Below are 19,048 nucleotides of genomic sequence, written 5' to 3' on the forward strand. Positions count from 1 at the left end.
TAAATAGAACTATAAGAATAAAGAAAACTATAGAAGATAAAAGAAAATTTTGAAACATGTTGTTCGATGATCTGCATAGTATAATAGAGTTGTGCGTAGAAGAGATTATTTATGGGTGTAGGTAGGTAAAGTTATACAACAAAATTAAATTGTTATTTTTTATCCGAAAAAGGAGGGCAAAATAGAGATTTATTACCCTTAAAACTGGAATCCTCACAAATCTGAGCTATTTTAAGAGGTCAGATCAGTCCTATGAGATCGAGAATGGCGAAAGGTAAGGTGTTCGTAATTTCGAAGAAATAACATGTGCTCCATTCTAGGCCGGCTCACTTAGTCTTCAATACATTGTCAATGTCTGCTAAAGCCTTACTCGGGTGCGACGGCTTCAGAGCTAAATAGAAAAATGATGTGCGCTAACCTTCCAACGGTCGAGATGACTTGACTTCACAAAAGATGTCATTTCACACCTCTATAATTGAATATAAAATCATCATTCGGATCTAGTAATGATTTCTTCAACCGAGTCTTGAAGGAAAAACGAGATTTGAAATTATTTGAGATTTCATTTTTTTCAATCGAAACACTAGAAATGATTTCAAAATCTGTTAACCTCCAAATCAAAGGTTCCATAAAAAGGGTTAGGCTCCGGTAAGGAGAAAATTGTTCTCACCACCATTAAATAGTTGCAAAAACATGAATTTTTTTTTTAAAAAATAATGAGTTTTCAAATTATCAACGGTGGCGAGGACAACCGTTAAGGAGCCTAAGTATTTTTTTTAATTAAATTAAAAGTTGAGTTGTGTTTTTTATAACAAAAATTTGTGGATGCAGGAACTAACAATATTATAGTTGGTGATAATTATCGTTAATCAGATGTTCAAGTTGGTACAAGTTGAGTTGTGTCATGGCATATTCAATCTCTCCATCCCCACATTTGTTGTATTGAAAAAACTTATAAAAGTGTGTCTAATCAGAATCTGAATTGAAAAAATATTTGGTGGATTTTAAAATCTTTATTTTGTATTTAATATATCTGTGTAAAATAGATCTCTAAATTTTTAACAACCAGGTATCCTAGGATGCTCATACGTAAGACATTTGGTCGATTGGGATACCCTTTCGAAACATGGGTTTCCGAGATTCTCATGTCCAGGACGTCTTCTCTTTACATTTTTGCCCTTCATTCGTTTTTCATATATTTTCTTTCATCAATTTTCTACATCTTTATTTTTAATTTTATAATTTAAATAGATTATGCACTCATTGACTAATAAACAACTTTATGCAATTAAATATATTTATATATTACATTTACATATAAAATAAACTTCAACTAAATTATATAATATCTCAATTTATTTTTAATATTTGGAAGAATTTATTTTCTTGAATATATAATTTTAAACAACCAACACACATTTGTTATTGTTCTTCTTAAAAAAATATAATTTGATAATATAATTATTAAAAGTGAAAACCGAGCAGGACGTGTGTTAGCCACAGAGGGCGCAGGACCACAAACGGTTATGCATCATACGCTTCAATAACAAGGAAGGCGCATTTCCACTATCCCGGTAGAGGGAGCACGTCGAGCTCGTGGCAGGCGGCGGGCTCACAGCCTCACAGCCGACAGGCGGAGGCATCACACGCCTATTGTCGGGGATGTACAGCCCCAACATGCACCGTACACCACGACGCGCCCTTGCCATCCCAACCATTATCCTCCCTAGTCGACCATCCAAGCCTATATAAGGGAAGACCATCACCTTCACCAAGTAAGTGAAAAACCTAGTCAATTGTACTTAAGATGTCTTTTCCTATTTTTTACTACGTTACTAACTTGAGCGTCGAAGGTTATTAGGCGGCGCACTACACCGGTGTCGAGTTTTCTGGTTGCAGGCTCATCAGTTCTCCGGCGAAACTGTTCACACGAGATTTCCGGAGAAATTATATTTCATGGAGTTGAACTTTTATATTGTTTGTATGTATTGTATAGTAGATTCAATCTCTAATCGTTATCCTCTGATTCATTCTCTCGAACTTGATGTGAAGATTGAGATGTTTGTTCTTGAATTTGAATCGAAGTTATATGTTCTTCGAGAATCTTCAAGTCTTCAAGTTTTCAAAGTCTTCAAGTTGGTCTTCGAATCTTCAAGTCTTTAGAGAGTCTTCAATTTTGTGTGAATTCCCTCAATTCTAAAATTCTGAACCTCTAAAAATGAAGGAGACTCCCTTAAGAGATAATATTTTAGGAGAGCTGTTTCAGAAACTTATTTACACAAATGTCTAAAGTTTTCTAATTTTACACTTTTAGAATTCTGCAGTTAGGATTTTATTTTAATACCGATTTTACCCTTATTTATTGCATTTACATTTATTATACTTATTTGTTTTTTTTAAAATATATAAGATTTAATTCCATAAATTGTTATCACAATTCTTTAATTATTGTGGGCCCTATACAATTTTTTAACACCAATCCCTTAATTCACTCTTTCAAAAAGATTTATTATCTTGATTTACTACTATTATTAATTACAAAAATATTCAAATCATTCTCTCTCCATAATTTCCCAAAGGGATCTCTCCTTATTCTATGACAAGTTCATCTCTTCACTAACCTCCTCTTGTTCCCTAACCTTTTTGAGTGGTTGTTCCTCTTTCCTATTTAAGTGGCGTGTAAGCTTTTCCTATTTAAGTAGTTGTTCCCCTTTCCTATTTAATTATATATATATATATATATTTCTTATTATGATTCATGTTGTTTCGTTATTTCATTTTTATGTTTATGTTATATATAGGTTATAACATATATTCTATATGTACTTTTGAAATCTACTATTATTCGCGATGTAATTAACATTCTGTATATACGCCTTTTAAGTAGGATATAAAGTATATTTGACTATTGAGTTCTTATAACTACCCAATTTATACTTAGTTGTAGATATATATTATATCCGCATGTATACAAGAATTCATGCCTAAATTACATTTGAAACTTCAAAAATATGGACTAAGAAAAAAAAACTGCAATCTTCGACAATATCAATAAACCAAGTGTGTAGTCTAGTAGAGTCAAATAATTTCAGAAATGACATGTGTAGTATAACTTAAGTAGTTTGATGAAAAATCCTTCAATATATCAAATCAAGTGAAGTCACAATTAAGAAGTCATAGTGAGTCATATTGAATATATCTAGCCTCAAAGAAAATAATAACTAAGTAAAAACTCAAATGTAATCCAATACATAAAGTCAATACTTAAAATTGTTATAACAAGTTGAAACTTGGAGCATCAAAATCTTGAACATTAGATAGCATAGATCTGTTATCTCTTGCTGAACTAAACTTGGTAGTGCACGATGATTGATTGACGTTAGAAAGCAGCACCACTCTACGTTTTGTCCGTCTCAATGGTTCAATTTCCTGATCTTTCACTTCTGTCTTCATCTTTCCGTTACTTCCTTTTTTGAACGGACTTGTTCCTCTCAACTGCATATTAATATAACTATATGTGTTAATTATAAAATATATACGAGTATATTCAAAATTTTTAGAAACTTAAGGTGTAGCATTATTATATATTTCAATCATACTAAGGCAAATCAGCACGAAGGCTCCTTCAATATAGACTATATTATGGTATGAAGGCTCCAATATAATTATGGTATGAAGGCTCCTTAAATATAGAAATCTTTCAATGACTACCAATCTCTTTGTGCCATGCATGAACAATGTCATGGAAGTAACAACAACAATTCTTATGCGGCGGCAATAGAAACAGAGTAAAGAGACAATTAATATGACTAGCAACTAAAATGGACTATTTATACTACCTATAAATATGAAGCATATACTTGATGTCTTAACTTCACTATCAACGAGGAAAGGAAGTTCGAATAAGTCTAAAACTGGAACCTAAATCTAGCCGTGTCAAGAATTTCCATTGTACAACTATATATTATATAGTAAAAACAAATATGAAGCCTCCCCTATCAACTTGAAGCCAAAATGCACCAATACGAATAACTTCATTACTTTGTGAAATCATAGTAACATAGATTGCTAATCTTACTGTAACAGTGAGTAAAAACATCAAACGAATAGTTAAAGATCTTTCTTTCTTTAATGTACCTTGCTCAGTTTTGATTATTTTTTGAATCATATCTGTCCAAAGTTAGCACAAAACTGAAAAAATGGAGTCGATCCAAAGAACCTTAGGCTTCCTCTGAAAGGATGGTGTAAGTGCACAATGGGCAAGAACATTATTTTTTCTAAAAAATATGGTAAACAAAGTGTACAGTATTAAAGGCCCAACCCCGAGATTTGCACGAGTCACAATTCAAGAAAGGATGATTAATGTCTTCCCCACTTCTTTTAAATAAAAGTATATTACATAACAAAATACTTTGTACATCTTGAATAGACAGTAGAAAAGCATATAAATAATGCAACTACACGTCTAGGATAGACATATTATTTTCAGCATAGTAAAAATGCAACTTGGCAACTAAATTTATATTTATGAGGATATTAATCAATAACAACTTATAATGAAATGATACATTAGCATGCATGAACAAGTTAAAAAGCCATTGAATATAAATGTACAAAACCATAAAACCTGACATCAAAAGTTTAACATGTTCCAAACCAATCTTTTGCTTCATTTTCATTAGTGGAAACAATTCAGCAGACAGATACAGAAACGACAAAAGTAATATTAGGAAGTTTTTAGCTGCAACAAAAAGCAACATAATTGGAATGTATTTTGCAATTTGGTACTTAATGATAGATATAAAATACATCTGGATATAAACTTATATAGTGTTACATCAATCCTCAATTAACAAACAAAGATCGAAAACCTATTCTATCAATTTAGACACCCTAGCACATGCTTCATTATTATGAATTAATCCTAATACCATTAACCTAGAAAATTCAATCAAATACAATGACAAGATAAACTTATACGATAAATATAAAATATATCTGACTATTGAGTTCCTGTAACTACCCAATTGGTACCTAGTTGTAAATATATATTATATCCGCATATATACAAAAATTCATACCTAAATTTTGTACCACAAAAATCACATTTGAATCTTTTGACAATATGGATTAAGAAAAAACATAACGGCAGTCTACAGATTGTATTTATTCACCTAAATTTTGCACCACACAAACAAAAGATTCTAATACTTCTTCATCTAGAGATAATATTTTTAAACTAGTTAAACTAGATATGATTTATATCTGCATATAGAAAAAACAAGCTAACAGTACAAAACTAGTTCATCTAAAGAGATGGGTTCTTGAAAGGGAGCATTGTTCAAAACCGAGATCGATATATAACTCAATAGGAACGAGCTTAATCATTACCAAAATAGTTTATCTAAAGGAATGCTATCATCTTAAACTGTTTTTCGAAAAGGGTTAAAACAGTATAAAAAATCGAGGGAAAAAAATATTGTTCAAAATAATACACAAAATCAAAAATCCATTTATGGGTATGTAAAATATACCATTGCGAATCCTAGATTATTAATGAACGGATTAACCAAAATACAAGACCAAACAAACCTCGACTTTGAGGGGCGGCCATCGACGAGAATGGAATAAAGTAGGGGTGATCAAACCAAGCCGAAAAACCGATTCGACCAACTAAAACCGACCGAACCGACGTTGGTCGGTCGATTTATGGAATGAGTCGGTCGGTGTCGGTTTTTCTCTCTAAAAAATCGACCAGTCGGTCGGTTGGCTCTTCCAATATCATAGGAACCGACCGACCGACCGACTTATTTAAAAAAAAAAGAAAAACATATTCCAGTATTACACCCGAGAAAGCTCAAGAACCGAAGAAAAATGAATGGAAAAAGAAAGATGGTGAGAGCAAAGAGAACAAAAACGAGGGAGAGAAATTGGGATGAAAAAAAGAGGGGGAGAAAAGAGAGGGAAAAATAAATTCAAAAGAAAGGATATTGAAAAGGAAAAAAAATAGAGTGGCTGATAACAAGCCACGTTAGTTAAAGTATGAAATAAAATTAAAGAAAAAAAATTGCTACACATGATTCACGTGATTCTTTTACTTATTTCTTTTTTTCTTTTTATCCATTTTTCTTCCCACCGATGTGGCACACTAGTAGCCATTTCTTTGTATCCCCTTTTCAATTTCTCTCTCCACATTTCTTCTCTTTCTTCCTTCATCTTCTTCCCCTCTTCCCTTTATTCTCTTTCTTCCTTCGTTCGTTTCTCCTCTTCTTCCCTCTTCAAATCACTGTGTTTGCGTCCCTAACACTCATTTTCCATTTCCTTTTCGAGTTTAGTATTTAGTCCAAACCGACCAAATCGACCGACCGAATAGTCAGTTAAACGGTCGGTTTGTACAAAAGGGTAAAAAAAAATTCCCGACCTACCGAAACCGACAAGGTCCAATTTTGACTGATTCCGACCGACCGATGCTCACCTAGAATAAAGGACTGCACGGTTTGCTGCGACGAGAACGAACTGCATGTTCTGCTACGGCTGCTACCGGCGACGAGAATGAGGGAGCGGCCGAAAAAAATGTTGTTCGGAGAAGGAGAAATCGGTGGCAGAAGAAACTGCGGAAGAAAAATAGGAGAAACCGGAAGGATGAACGAAGAATAAACTGAAACGATTTCTTTTGAAACTGTCGGCGGGAGAAAATGAGATTTTTGAGATTGTTTTTGTTGGAAAGTATAAATGGTCATAAAATAAGGGATTTGAAATCTAACCTACCAAATAAACTATTTTAATTTTCATAAATTTATTAATATTTAGGTGTAAATAAAGAAGGATATATATGCCAATTGATTATGGGTACCATCTTACAGAAGACTATTTTAAGACAAAAGTGTAAATTTTGTACATTCAATCCATTTACGTAATTATAATCTCTAAATAAGCTATCAATGTACTAATCCTCTCTATTTATAGGGGGCTTTCCACAAGTTTGGTGGGCTGTTGGGCTTGAGTGATTTTGGCTCAACTCATGGATTGGGCTCCATTCGGGTTATAAGCCCAATATAATTACAAAACATTTTGGCTTGGATAATTTTGGACCAAACCCAACTCTTTAAGTGAATTTAAATTTATTTAAATTAAAATAATAATCCGCCCGATCTCATGGTAATTTGGGTTTTGGGCCAAGTTCGTGAACCAAATTGATTACAGGTCCAATTCACATATGACCCAATTAAACCAATTAAATTCAACCCAAGGGCGAAATAAGAGACATGTGACATATTTTAGTTGTCAGTTTATCTTTAATTTTAATTTAAGGTTAAATATATAATTAATATCAAAATAAAATAGATAATGACGTGGCTGTTTATGATTAGCCCAAAATTTGTGGTTCTACAGAAGCCACTCACTCGAAGGACACGTGGACCTCTCTGAAATTCGCCGCCAACAATGATAAATAAATTTCACCTCATATAACATTAATTATATAATTGTCTTTGACAAAAAATATTAAAGTTAAAATGAAATTTATATTTAGTATTAATAATTTTTCTTCTTTAAAAAGGTCTTATGTTGATATGAATTCAACATAATAACAAAAAAATATATATATATATATGAAATTATATAAAAAAAACAAAATACTAAATTAATAAAAACAAATTTATCATATAAATTATATGAATATATTAGTAAGGGCATTTTTTGAACATTACATAAATTTACAACATTCCAAAAATAAATCCTAAAAAATAAACATAGCTATCCAAATATTATCATCCTTATAAATTTTCGTACAAAACAAACATGAATATCTAAAGATGTCAGACATCTAAAATTCCTCAGTTAAGCTCAAAGAAGGAGTGAGGTATATAAGATGAACTCTTGGAGAATTATGCAACTAATTTTCAAGGTTATTTATCCAGAGAAACTGAATCATTTTAACTCTTATTCATACCAAATCTTTAGAAACTATTAAATCTCTTATTGTTCAAGATATTTGTCAAATGATATCCTTGAACTCTTATCTTTCTCTTTCCTTTCTTCTAGGAAGAAGGAAGCTCACCGTTTTTCTTCATCATTAAGCTTTTGTGAAAAATCATGGTTTGTCAAAAGTTGTTCTCTTGTATTCAAAATTTTTGTCAGTTACAAGACTGAGGTTATGAAGCAGTTTAATCAAACGAGATGCACAATGCTAATAAATTACCTTGGATGGTTCTCTAAACTTGTACACAAGATACATCTAAAAAAACATCCCCCACCAAACCTGATATGGTCGATAAATTACCTTGATGCATATATCTCCTATCAAGTGAAGGCATTCATTAAAAAGAAAAAGAAAACATAAGCAAAAAAAAAAAAAAGGAAAATAGTTGACATGTTTCCTCCAATGTTGACAATATTTTTTTCATTTGATTCTTTACTAAATATTTGCTAATAAAAATGATGAGAGTAGACAAATGATAATATATTTGTAAAATAATGGAAAGCCTTTTTGGGATTTTTTTAAATAATGTTTTTATTTAAACTTATTTTTAAAATAATGCTACATTAAATAAAATTAAAGAAAAAAATACTTCTTTTGAAAGTTATTCCAAAAACAATGCCTTTGGAATTAGTCCCTCGCTTGGCCGTTCCCATGACACTTTTAGTAGTTGGTCGTCTCAGACGACCATAAGGACGTGGCGCTTTATTGGCGCCACGTCTAATTTTTTAAAAAAATCAAGACATGGTTGTCTCTTGTTGGTCACGGTCGTTTCTTCACGGGGCGAATTGGATTTTTAGGAAATAATAAATATTATTATTTATTATATATTAAAAAGTAGATATTTGTTTAGGATACTAATTAGTGGCGCAGTGGATGACTCGAAAAACATCAGATCTCGAGAAGAGTTGAAGATGGTGCAAGATCGAATCCTTTTACCTTACTTCGAATGGAAGCTTAGCTCGCCTCACTTGCTTTCTTTACTGCATAAGGGCATAAACGAAGTCAACGAATTTCCTTCTAACTAGCGGCTGAGAGTAAGCAAGCTACCTTCATTCAACAGATTTGTGGTTGAGTTAATAACATGCTCTGGGTCGGGAATCTTTGCTCTTCTCTTTTGCATTTCCGCTTCCTGCGTTCTTTTTCTCGACTAATTTCAGTCTTTCAGTAGTGAAACACGATTTTAGTATTCAATCTATCCCTTTCATTCTGGAGTTCAGGACTGATTTTCTATGGTCTCTTTTCCTTAAACTTCAGCTCTCTTCTAGGGAATTTTTTCTTTTTGGTCTAGTAACAAGTCTCGATAAGCTGTCGCAATCAGGCAATTCGTTAAAAGAGATATCTGATAATAATAATAAATTGATCAACATTAAAACCGTAATAAGAAATGAGAAACACATCAATCAAAGCTTGAACATTAGAATTCTTGAATATAAGGTGAGTACAAAACCACTACACGATAGCTGACTTTAACTAAAAAGATGATTATATACAATAATTAAGGTGATTACACATCCAATACAAACTATAATAAATATGTATGTATATATATATATATATATTATACACAATTTATTAAAAATAATATAAATAATATAAAAATATAATGATATAAAAATAAATAATAATTATAATTACTCAAAAAAAATAATAAGTAAAGTGTTGATTAACAGTAAAAAGAAAAAAGAAAGGCATTTGCAATTTATTAAAAATAATATTTTTTTAAATATATTAAAATATAAATAATAAACAATCATAATATCTAAAATATAATAATTATAATAATGTATTATTGTATTGTTTTAAAATAATAATAACAATAATAACTAAAAAGTTGATTAATAGTAAAAGAAATATAATAATAATAATAATGTATTGTTGTATTCTTTTAAAATAATAATAATAATAATAAGTAAAAAAAATGATTAATAGTAAAAGAAAAGAACCTGGGTTCGAACCCATAAAGAGAAAAAAGAAAATTGCACCATCATCCACTGCACCACTAATTGCTATCACATATAAATCTTTACTTTTTAAATATAATATATAATAATATTTATTATTTTCTTAAAAATCCAAGTCATCCCATGAAGAAACGACCGTGAAATGCGGTCCAACACATGGTTGTCTCTTCGAGAGACGACCATGTCTTGATTTTTTTTTTAAAAAATCAGACGTGGCGCCAATAAAGCATCACGTCCTTATGGTCGTCTCTTACTAAAAGTGGCATGGTCTCGACGACCAAATGGGGAAATAATTCCAAAGGTATTATTTTTTGAATAAGTTTCAAAATAAGCATTTTTTCTTTAATCTTATTTAATGCAACATTATTTTAAAAGTAAGTTTAAATAAAAACGTTATTAAAAAAAATCTAGACTTTTTGTTCTCTCAAATGTATCCACATTATTTGCATCACTATTTTTCAAAAAAATAAATCATGTTCATATCATGGTTAAAATAAATAAATAAAAATAAAAATCATGCATACATATTGCATTCGTCTAGTTTTATCATGCATGTGCATCATTATATCATGCATTCATTGTTTAAATCAAGGGAACAGAAGAAGAACATTTTATACATTTCTCAATTACATTCTCACTTTGCAAAGTTAATAAAAAAAATCTTTGCTTATCATTCATGACATGAGGGGAATGCACATTTACAAATTCACACATCATTCTTGTAAACGTCATTTACATGATAAGTAATGCATACTACCTTTGGAAATTTTCATTTGCATAAACATGCGGTTTGTGTTAGTCTTATCATCATGCGTAAAGTGCACATCTCATGTATTTAGGCATGTTTAGGACGATTTCTAAACCATGCACTTAGGTAAAGAACTTCCTAATAAATCAAATCACTTTACCTTTTTGGAAAAATTGCATTTAATTTTTTTTATTAAATTGAACTCGATCCAAGATCGAGGTCGAAGCCCGAGTAAAATGCAGGTCCAGTGCATTTCTATCTTTTTTGGTTAAATCGAACCTGATCCAAGATCGAGGTTGTAGCCTGCATAAAGTGCAAGTCCACTCATTTTCATATTTTCTGGTTAAACTGAACCCGATCCAAGATTGAGGTCGAAGCTCGCGTAAAGCGGAGGTCCAGTGCATTTTCATTTTTCCGATTAAATTGGACCCGATCCAAGATCGAAGTCGAAGCCCTCATAAAGTGCAAGTCCAGTGCATTTTTCATCTTTTTTGGTTAAATCGAACCCGATCTAAGATCGAGGTCTAAGCCCACGTAAAGCGCATGTCTAGTGCATTTTCATCTTTTCTGGTTAAATTGAACTCGATTTGAGATCGAGGTCAAAGCCCACGTAAAGCGAAGGTCCAGTGCATTTTCATCTTTTCTAGTTAAATCAAACCCAATATAAGATTGAGGTCAAATCCTACGTAACGCGCAGGTCCAATGCATTATCATCTTTTTTTGTTAAATCAAACCAAATCCAAGATTGAGGTCAAAGTCCATGTAAAACACAGGTCCAGTGCATTTCCATCTTTTCTGTTTAAATTGAACCCGATCCAATATCAAGTTGAAGCCCGCGTAAAGCACAGGCCTAGCCATTTTTCATCTTTTATGGTTAAATCGAACCCGATCTAAGATCGAGGTTGAAGCCCGCGTAAAACGTGAATTTAGTGTATTTTCATCTTTTATGGTTAAATCGAACCTGATCCAAGATCGAGATCGAAGCCTGCGTAAAGCACAGGTCCAGTGCATTTTCATCTTTTCTGGTTAAATCGAACCTAATCCAAGATCGAGGTCGAAGCCCGCGTGAAGTGCAGGTCCAGTGCATTTTCATCTTTTCTAGTTAAATCGAACCTGATCCAAGATCGAGGTTGAAGCCTGTGTAAACCGCAGGTATAATGCATTTTTATCTTTTCTAGTTAATTTGAACCCCATCGAAGGTCGAGATCAAACCCCGCGTAAAGCGTAGGTCAAACACATTTTTCATCTTTTCTGGTTAAATCGAATTCGATCCAAGATCGAGGTCGAAACCCACGTAAAGTGTAGGTCCAATGCATTTTCATCTTTTTTGGTTAAATCAAACTGGATCCAAGATTGAGGTCGAAGCCTGTGTCAAGCTAGGTTTGTCACATCTTATCGTATCTTTGGTTAAATCAAACCCGATCCAAGATCAAGATCGAAGCCTGTGTAAAAGTTAGGTCCGTTGCATTTTATCTCATTTTCGGTTAAATCGAACTTGATCCAATATCAAGGTCGAAGCTTGTGTAAAAGGCAGGTTCATTGCATTTTATATGATCTTCGATTAAATCGAATCTGATCCAAGATCGAGGTCGAAGCCTGTGTAAAAGTCAGGTCTGTTGCATTGTACCTCATCTTCGGTTAAATTGAACTCAATCAAAGATCGATGTTGAAGCATGTGTAAAAGCCAAGTCCGTTACATTTTATCTCATCTTCGGTTAAATCGAACCTGATCCAAGATCGGGGTCGAAGCCTGTGTAAAAAGCCAGATCCGTTGCATTTTATCTCATCTTTGGTTAAATCGAACCTGATTTAAGATTGAGGTCGAAACCTGTGTAAAAAAAGTCAGCTCCGTTGCATTTATCTCATCTTAGATTAAATCGAACCTGATCCAAGATCGAGGTCGAAACCTGTGTAAAAGTCATGTCTGTCTCATTTTATTTTATCTTAGGTTAAATGAAACTCGATCCAAGATCGAGATCGAGTCTTGCGTTAAGCTAGGTTTGACACTTATCTTTCCAGCCTTTAAATAAAATTTTCACCTTCCAAATACTTTGTCTTTTTGTCTTTGTCTAACTGTTTCAGTTTTTTAAGAATACACAAAGGGGGTAAGCTATAGACACCGTATTTGGTTGCCTCAAATTATTATTCTCTTTTTTTATTATTATGTTTTATAAAAAAAAAGTTGATATTGGTTTTTATTTGTTTTTTTAATTATTGCTTTTAAAAGAAAAAGGAAAATAACTAAAAGCATTAAATAAATATAAATTGATTTTTTTTATAGAAAAGTAAGCATTTCTTTAAATGATAAGGTTTTTTATTTTAAAGTGAGTTTTTTTTAAGTGGATCAAAGCTAATTAATATAAAGTTTCCAATTTTGAAAGTTTCTTAGTCAAGTGTTATACATGTGGTTTAGTTCTCCTCCTTTTTATCTCTAAATTCAGTTCTGGACTTCCTAAAAATACATTTTTTTTACCTATATAAAGGGAGTGTTTAATTCTTTGAAGGGGAGAGGGAAGAAACCAAAAGGAGAAAGAAGTCTTTCCACTTTATGGGAAAACCCACCATGGCCCACCATCTCTCTTTAAAAAAAACTCTTTCGTCCTCTCTCATACATAAACCAGTTACCTCATGTTGGGTGTGTTGTCCTAGTAGTTTGTAATTATGTAAAAACAAATTTATATTCAATAAAGTTTTGGTTTCATATTCAATCAATTTGTTGTTGAATTTATAGCACTGCATTGTCCAAATCCAATAAACTAAACATCCAAGGTTATTATCATGTAACCAGGATAGTATATACACTGGGTATATATTTGATATATCCCTAATATACAAGTGGATAATGTCCCGAGAATAACCTAAAGGGTCTATAGTATTGGGTACCTTATCCTGACAACACTATGGATACGACTCGCTTTGTAAATGTTACAGATGACCTGATCCATGTCGTTCGGGAGACATGCGAGTGGGAGTATCCTATACAATGAGTTTGTATAAGACCGGATCGCGAAATAGACAATCTTTATATGTAACATCGTTGACTAACAGATTGCTATTTCATAAGATGACCAGACAACTTATTCTCAATCCTAAGTGAGTTATGGACTCCTGCCCGTGAGGGTTCGTCCTTTGATCTGTATGGGTGAGAGTGGCCCAAGTCGCCGACTCAACATTCTTACCATTTTGAGGATGAGACCGAGTGGGGAGCTGGGAACATAACTTCATGAGATGAAATTCACCCCTCCCCAATTTTAGGGATTAGATGAGTGTTCCCTTTAGTGATGACTCCAGGACTTGAATAAGGGGTCACACCCTCTCACTGGCTCGAGAGGGACTTCCGGTTATTGGTCAGACTAGAACCGGGTTGTTCATTAGAGGATCAGTGATACTTAAGGTACAAGATGTAACATATGGGTAAAACGGTAAATTGACCCATCTGTGGTTAAAAAACACGCGTAAATGATTGACTTGCCATTAATGGTCGATATCCGTGGAGACAGAAATATTCTATACGACAACGAATGACAGCATCACACCTCAGATGGTGGCGACAACAACGAATTCCAAGGATTAGAAGAGGTGAGAAAATGTGGGTTATAAAGTTTTTTTTTATAAGAAAGAGAAAAGTTTTCTTTACAATATTTTTTTTAAAGGAAAAAACCTTTTAAAACAAGGTTGAAGTACTTTTTTGGAAAAGAAAGTAAAATATTTAGCAAATAAAATTTGTTTAAAAAATTAAAAATAGTTGTTTTTTTTTAATGAAGTAAATAAAAAGTTGATTTTTAAAATAAAAGTTTTGTTTTAAAATAAATTTTTCAATAAAGTCTTCTAAAGTTTTTTAGAAAAGGAAAGAAAAGATTTTTATTCTAAAAGAAAATAAAGCTTTTATACTATTTTAAAATAATTATTTTGAAAACTCCAATGACGGAGATTGAAAATATATATAACTTTCCAATATTTTCGAGAGGATTAATTTTCTTAATGACCTTCGTGCTGTTAATTCACGTTTTATCTTAAGATGTGAATTAATAAATGATGAGACATTTAAAATAAAAAATAGTTCTTTTAGACCAAATAAATATAATAGGATAATTTATGACAAAATTTGGTAACCTTTTTCAAGCGAGTGTTATAGGGTGCTAACATGTTCTCTACGCTCAATCGACTCACGAACAAAAAATTTGTTTTTCGCATACCGTTTTTCATTTTTTAGGTGACCAATCACACCTCGTAGATGATTAGTAACGACTCCAAACTCTTATCTCGAAAGAGGCCCTTTAGGGGATGACGCAGGCTGCTCCGGATGGTGATGACATTGTGACATACGAAAATAGAGAATTGGAGGAGTTTTGTTATAAATGGAAGGATTTATAGATTATTATTGATTGGAGAAAACTCGGGGAATAAATCAGATGGAGCCCACTAGAGAATGAATTTTAAAAATTTGAATACATCAAATACATGGAAACCAAATATGTTAACTCCGACGGTAGCGACAACAACGAATTTCGGCGATTAGAAGAAGTGAGAAAATGTGGGTTATAAAGTTTTTTTTTTTTTAAGAAAGAAAAAAGTTTTCTTTTAAAATAAAATATTTTTTAAGTAAAAAACAAAAAGATTTCTTTTTTTTTAATAAATTTTTTTTTAAAATAAGCAAACAAAGTTTTTTTTAAGGAAAAAATCCTTTTAAAACCAAGTTGAAGTACTTTTTTGAAAAAGAAAGTAAAATATTTAGCAAATAAAATTTGTTTAAAAAAAATAAAAAGAGTTATTTTTGTTTAATGAAATAAATAAAAAGTTTATTTTTAAAATAAAAGATTTTATTTTAAAATAAATTTTTCATTCTAAAGTTTTTTAGAAAAGAAAAGAAAAGATTTTTATTTTTAAAGAAAACAAAATTTTTAAAACTATTTTAAAATAATTATTTTGAAAACTCCAATGACGGAGATTGAAAAGATAGCTTTCCAATATTTTTCAGGGGATTAATTTTCTTAATAGCCTTCGTGCCACTCATGATTGTTAATTCATGTTTTATCTTAAGATGTGAATTAATAAAGTATGAGACATTTAAAATAAAAAATAGTTTGACTTTTGGAAGACCAAATAAATATAATAGGATAATTTATGACAAAATTTGGTAACCTTTTTCAAACGGGTATTATAGATTGCTAACATGTTCCCTACACTCAATCGACTCATAAATCAAAAATCTGTTTTTCGCATACCGTTTTTCATTTTTTAGATGACCAATCATACATCGTGGATGATTGGTGACGACTCCAAATTCTGATCTCGAAAGAGACCGTTTAGGGGATGACGCAGGCTGCTTTGCATCGTGATGACGATGTGACATACGAAAATAGAGAATTGGAGGAGTTTTGTAATAAATGAAATGATTTATAGATTATTATTGATAGGAGAAAACTCGGGGAATAAATAAAATGGAGCCCACGACAAAATAAATTTTAAAAATTTGAATACATCAGATTTAATACGTGGAAACCAAATATGTTAACTTTTGAATAAATATTAAATCTAATTATTTAAATAAAACACAAATCTCATTAAATCAAATAGTATTAATTGAAGGCAAATGTAGGATAAACAAAAAGAATATTTCAAATAGTATAATAATGTAAACAAAGACAATTTGTGAAATATAGTTTATATTTTGACCTACGGAAGACAATTCCTCTTAAAAAAAAGTAATTCATTTGAATAAATTGAAAACTTTTTTAGATCATATATGTCAATTTCCCCATGGTTTAGAGAAAATTGATAAAATTGACCTAAAAAATTTTACACATAGTTCAAATGACGTAAGCTTTCAAAATTATTTTTCTCAATATTTTATTTAATTAAAAAAATTTGAAATTACAATTATGTCCCTTCTCTTCTCTTCCCCCACTTATTTCTCTTCCATTCTCAAACTTCTCTTCTCTTCCCAATTTCTATTTTTTTCATGTAACATTTCCTCACTCACATTTTTTAAAAGCAATTGCATATATGATATGAGCGGGGAGGACTTCTGATTCGAACCCTTCATCCCAAAAGATTGAGAGGATTATTATTTTTTTTTAAAGAAAGGTTAAAAATTCGCTTCACCTAACTTGTAGTCCGCACTCTACTTTGAAATTTGTTTTGTTTTATCTTAGTATGTTCAGTTTTTTCTTAGGCAAATTATTTGAAGAACGATGTTGCCGAAAACTTTGGGCAGAACTCACGCGAAGTTGCTCATTTTCTTTTGGAATTTGTATGTTTCCTCGGGCTCAAACTTGGCCGCATGTTAGCTTGAGAAATGTTACAGAGGCAAGAATGTGGAAACTTGTGCGTGTTTTTGCACAAGTTAGGGTGCAAAATGATAACTCGTGCGAAACTTTAGGGGCTTCCCCAAGTTTTTGTACAAGTTTGTTGAACATGTCTTTTACTCGGGCACAAATTTGGGTGGATTTTAGGCCAAGGAACAAAAACAGTAGCTTTGTAAATTCATTTGGCATGTCAGAAAAAACTGATTTAGGCTAGAAAAAATAAGTTTTCAAACGGTGAGTCGTTTTTTTAAAACTTTTTAAAATTATTTCGACCAATTTCCCATTGTTGAGCCTATACCAAACCCACGAAAGATCATGTTGCACACCAGCATGTCCAGATTTCTCCGAAGGAGCTGCTCCGATTCTTCCGCGACATGGCGCTGATGCGGCGGATGGAAATCGCCGCTGACTCTCTCTACAAGGCTAAGTTGATCCGCGGGTTTTGTCATCTGTACGATGGCCAGGAGGCTGTGGCTGTGGGGATGGAGGCCGCGATTACGAAGAAGGACGCGATTATTACAGCTTATCACGACCACTGCACCTTCCTCGGTCGAGGAGGAACTCTCCTAGAGGTTTTCTCGGAGCTAATGGGACGTCAGGCTGGGTGCTCGAGGGGTAAAGGTGGTTCTATGCATTTCTATAAGAAGGACGCTGGATTCTATGGTGGCCATGGTATTGTCGGTGCTCAAGTACCTCTTGGATGTGGAGTGGCGTTCGCGCAGAAGTATTCCAAGGATGAGACTGTTACTTTTGCTCTTTATGGCGATGGCGCGGCGAATCAGGGTCAGTTGTTTGAGGCGCGCAATATCTCCGCGCTTTGGGATCTGCCTGTCATTCTCGTGTGCGAGAACAACCATTGTAAGAATTTAGTGAAAAAATTCAATCTCAAATTGGACGTTGGAGTTTTTTTGCTGTATCTATTCGTCATGTTCTTGATTGATTTAGTTTCATTTTGGTTGGATTTTTGTTAGATGGTATGGGGACTGCTGAGTGGAGAGCAGTGAAGAGTCCATCTTGTTATAAACGTGGGGACTACGTTCCTGGATTGAAAGTGAAGCTTCTCTATCCATGTTTTTTTAATTGCTAAATATATACTATTGATGCTGATTATCTCAATTTCCTTTTCTCGTCTTGTCACATGGTTCGCTTCTTTAAGAAATGTTGTGGTGGTTTGTTTGATACTTGAGTCTTGAATATAGTTATCAAAAATTCTTTGGGAAGATAATATACAAAATCTTAAGTCATGAACATGGGGTGCGAAGTTACCACTGGGGATACATTATCTACTTGTATAACTCTGTATATCTTATTTTTTTCCCGCATGATTTACTCCAAAGACTTATCTGCCATATTCTCGATGCACTATGACTATAATGTCTTGAGTTCAAATTGAGAGCAAAGAGGCTGACACTTCCCCTTTGTATCTGCCTATCTGGGCATGAGTGTTGTGGTTGTATCTGTGTGCTTTTCACTTCTGATAAACCATCACATAATGTTAACAAGTTTCTGCTTCTTCGTGGAGAGAGGTTTCCATGGCAAGTGCCTTCACTTAAATATTGTCTTACTTGTCTTTTGCAGGTTATCAAAGAGGTCCAACCTTCATTTTCTTTAAGCATATTTGACTAAATTAGTAAATTATCTTCTCATTCATGAATTTCTTAAAAGTAATGGAAGGCTTCAAGGTATTTTGACAAATAAAATATATGTATGCCTAATTATATATATGATTCTTATCTAAAATATCATCTTCATTTTTTTGCTGTGTGTGTGTCTATATATTGATGAATAAGCCAACTTTCATTGAGATGAATGAAATACAAAAAAGGTTGCCCAAAACCTAGGCCAAACCAACACAGAAGCTACAGGAAGAAAAGAAAGGAGAAGAAAAGAGTCTCAAACCTTAATTACTAAATTTAGATGTAGGAAATCTATGGCCAACTACTATACAACACTTTGCCAAGTGAAGATGTTGTATGGATTAATGGCCCAAACATGGCAATCTCTATGCACAGGAAAGGTATCCACATTACTTGCATCACTATTTTTCAAA

General features: G+C 32.5%; 1 protein-coding gene and 1 long non-coding RNA gene across 2 annotated transcripts; one reads left to right on the top strand and one right to left on the bottom strand.

Moving 5' to 3' along the window:
* Positions 1-3,189: 3,189 nt before the first annotated feature.
* On the bottom strand, positions 3,190-6,418 carry LOC111019297 (uncharacterized). The gene is made up of 2 exons (XR_002602529.2): positions 5,593-6,418; positions 3,190-3,495 (listed from the first exon to the last, which is right to left on the bottom strand). It is a non-coding gene; the product is annotated as an uncharacterized LOC111019297 (long non-coding RNA).
* Positions 6,419-17,336: 10,918 nt separating this feature from the next.
* On the top strand, positions 17,337-18,100 carry LOC148209799 (pyruvate dehydrogenase E1 component subunit alpha-1, mitochondrial-like). Its single transcript, XM_088127522.1, has 2 exons — positions 17,337-17,856; positions 17,970-18,100. Exons 1-2 carry the CDS (start codon positions 17,373-17,375, stop codon positions 18,083-18,085), a joined length of 600 nt encoding a protein of 199 aa, XP_087983648.1. The 5' UTR covers positions 17,337-17,372; the 3' UTR covers positions 18,086-18,100.
* Positions 18,101-19,048: the final 948 nt, after the last annotated feature.

Source organism: Momordica charantia (assembly GCF_013281855.1).
Source record: "Momordica charantia cultivar OHB3-1 chromosome 8 unlocalized genomic scaffold, Mcharantia_2.0 BLBB01000008.1, whole genome shotgun sequence".
NCBI classification, from domain to species: domain Eukaryota; kingdom Viridiplantae; phylum Streptophyta; class Magnoliopsida; order Cucurbitales; family Cucurbitaceae; genus Momordica; species Momordica charantia.

What these genes read in the sequence shown, in the direction of transcription:
- LOC148209799 (XM_088127522.1), top strand. Translation starts at nt 17,373, where the DNA reads ATGGCGCTGATGCGGCGGATGGAAATCGCCGCTGACTCTCTCTACAAG. An exon ending in CGTGTGCGAGAACAACCATT is followed by an intron (nt 17,857 to 17,969) that starts GTAAGAATTTAG and finishes GATTTTTGTTAG; the next exon opens with ATGGTATGGGGACTGCTGAG.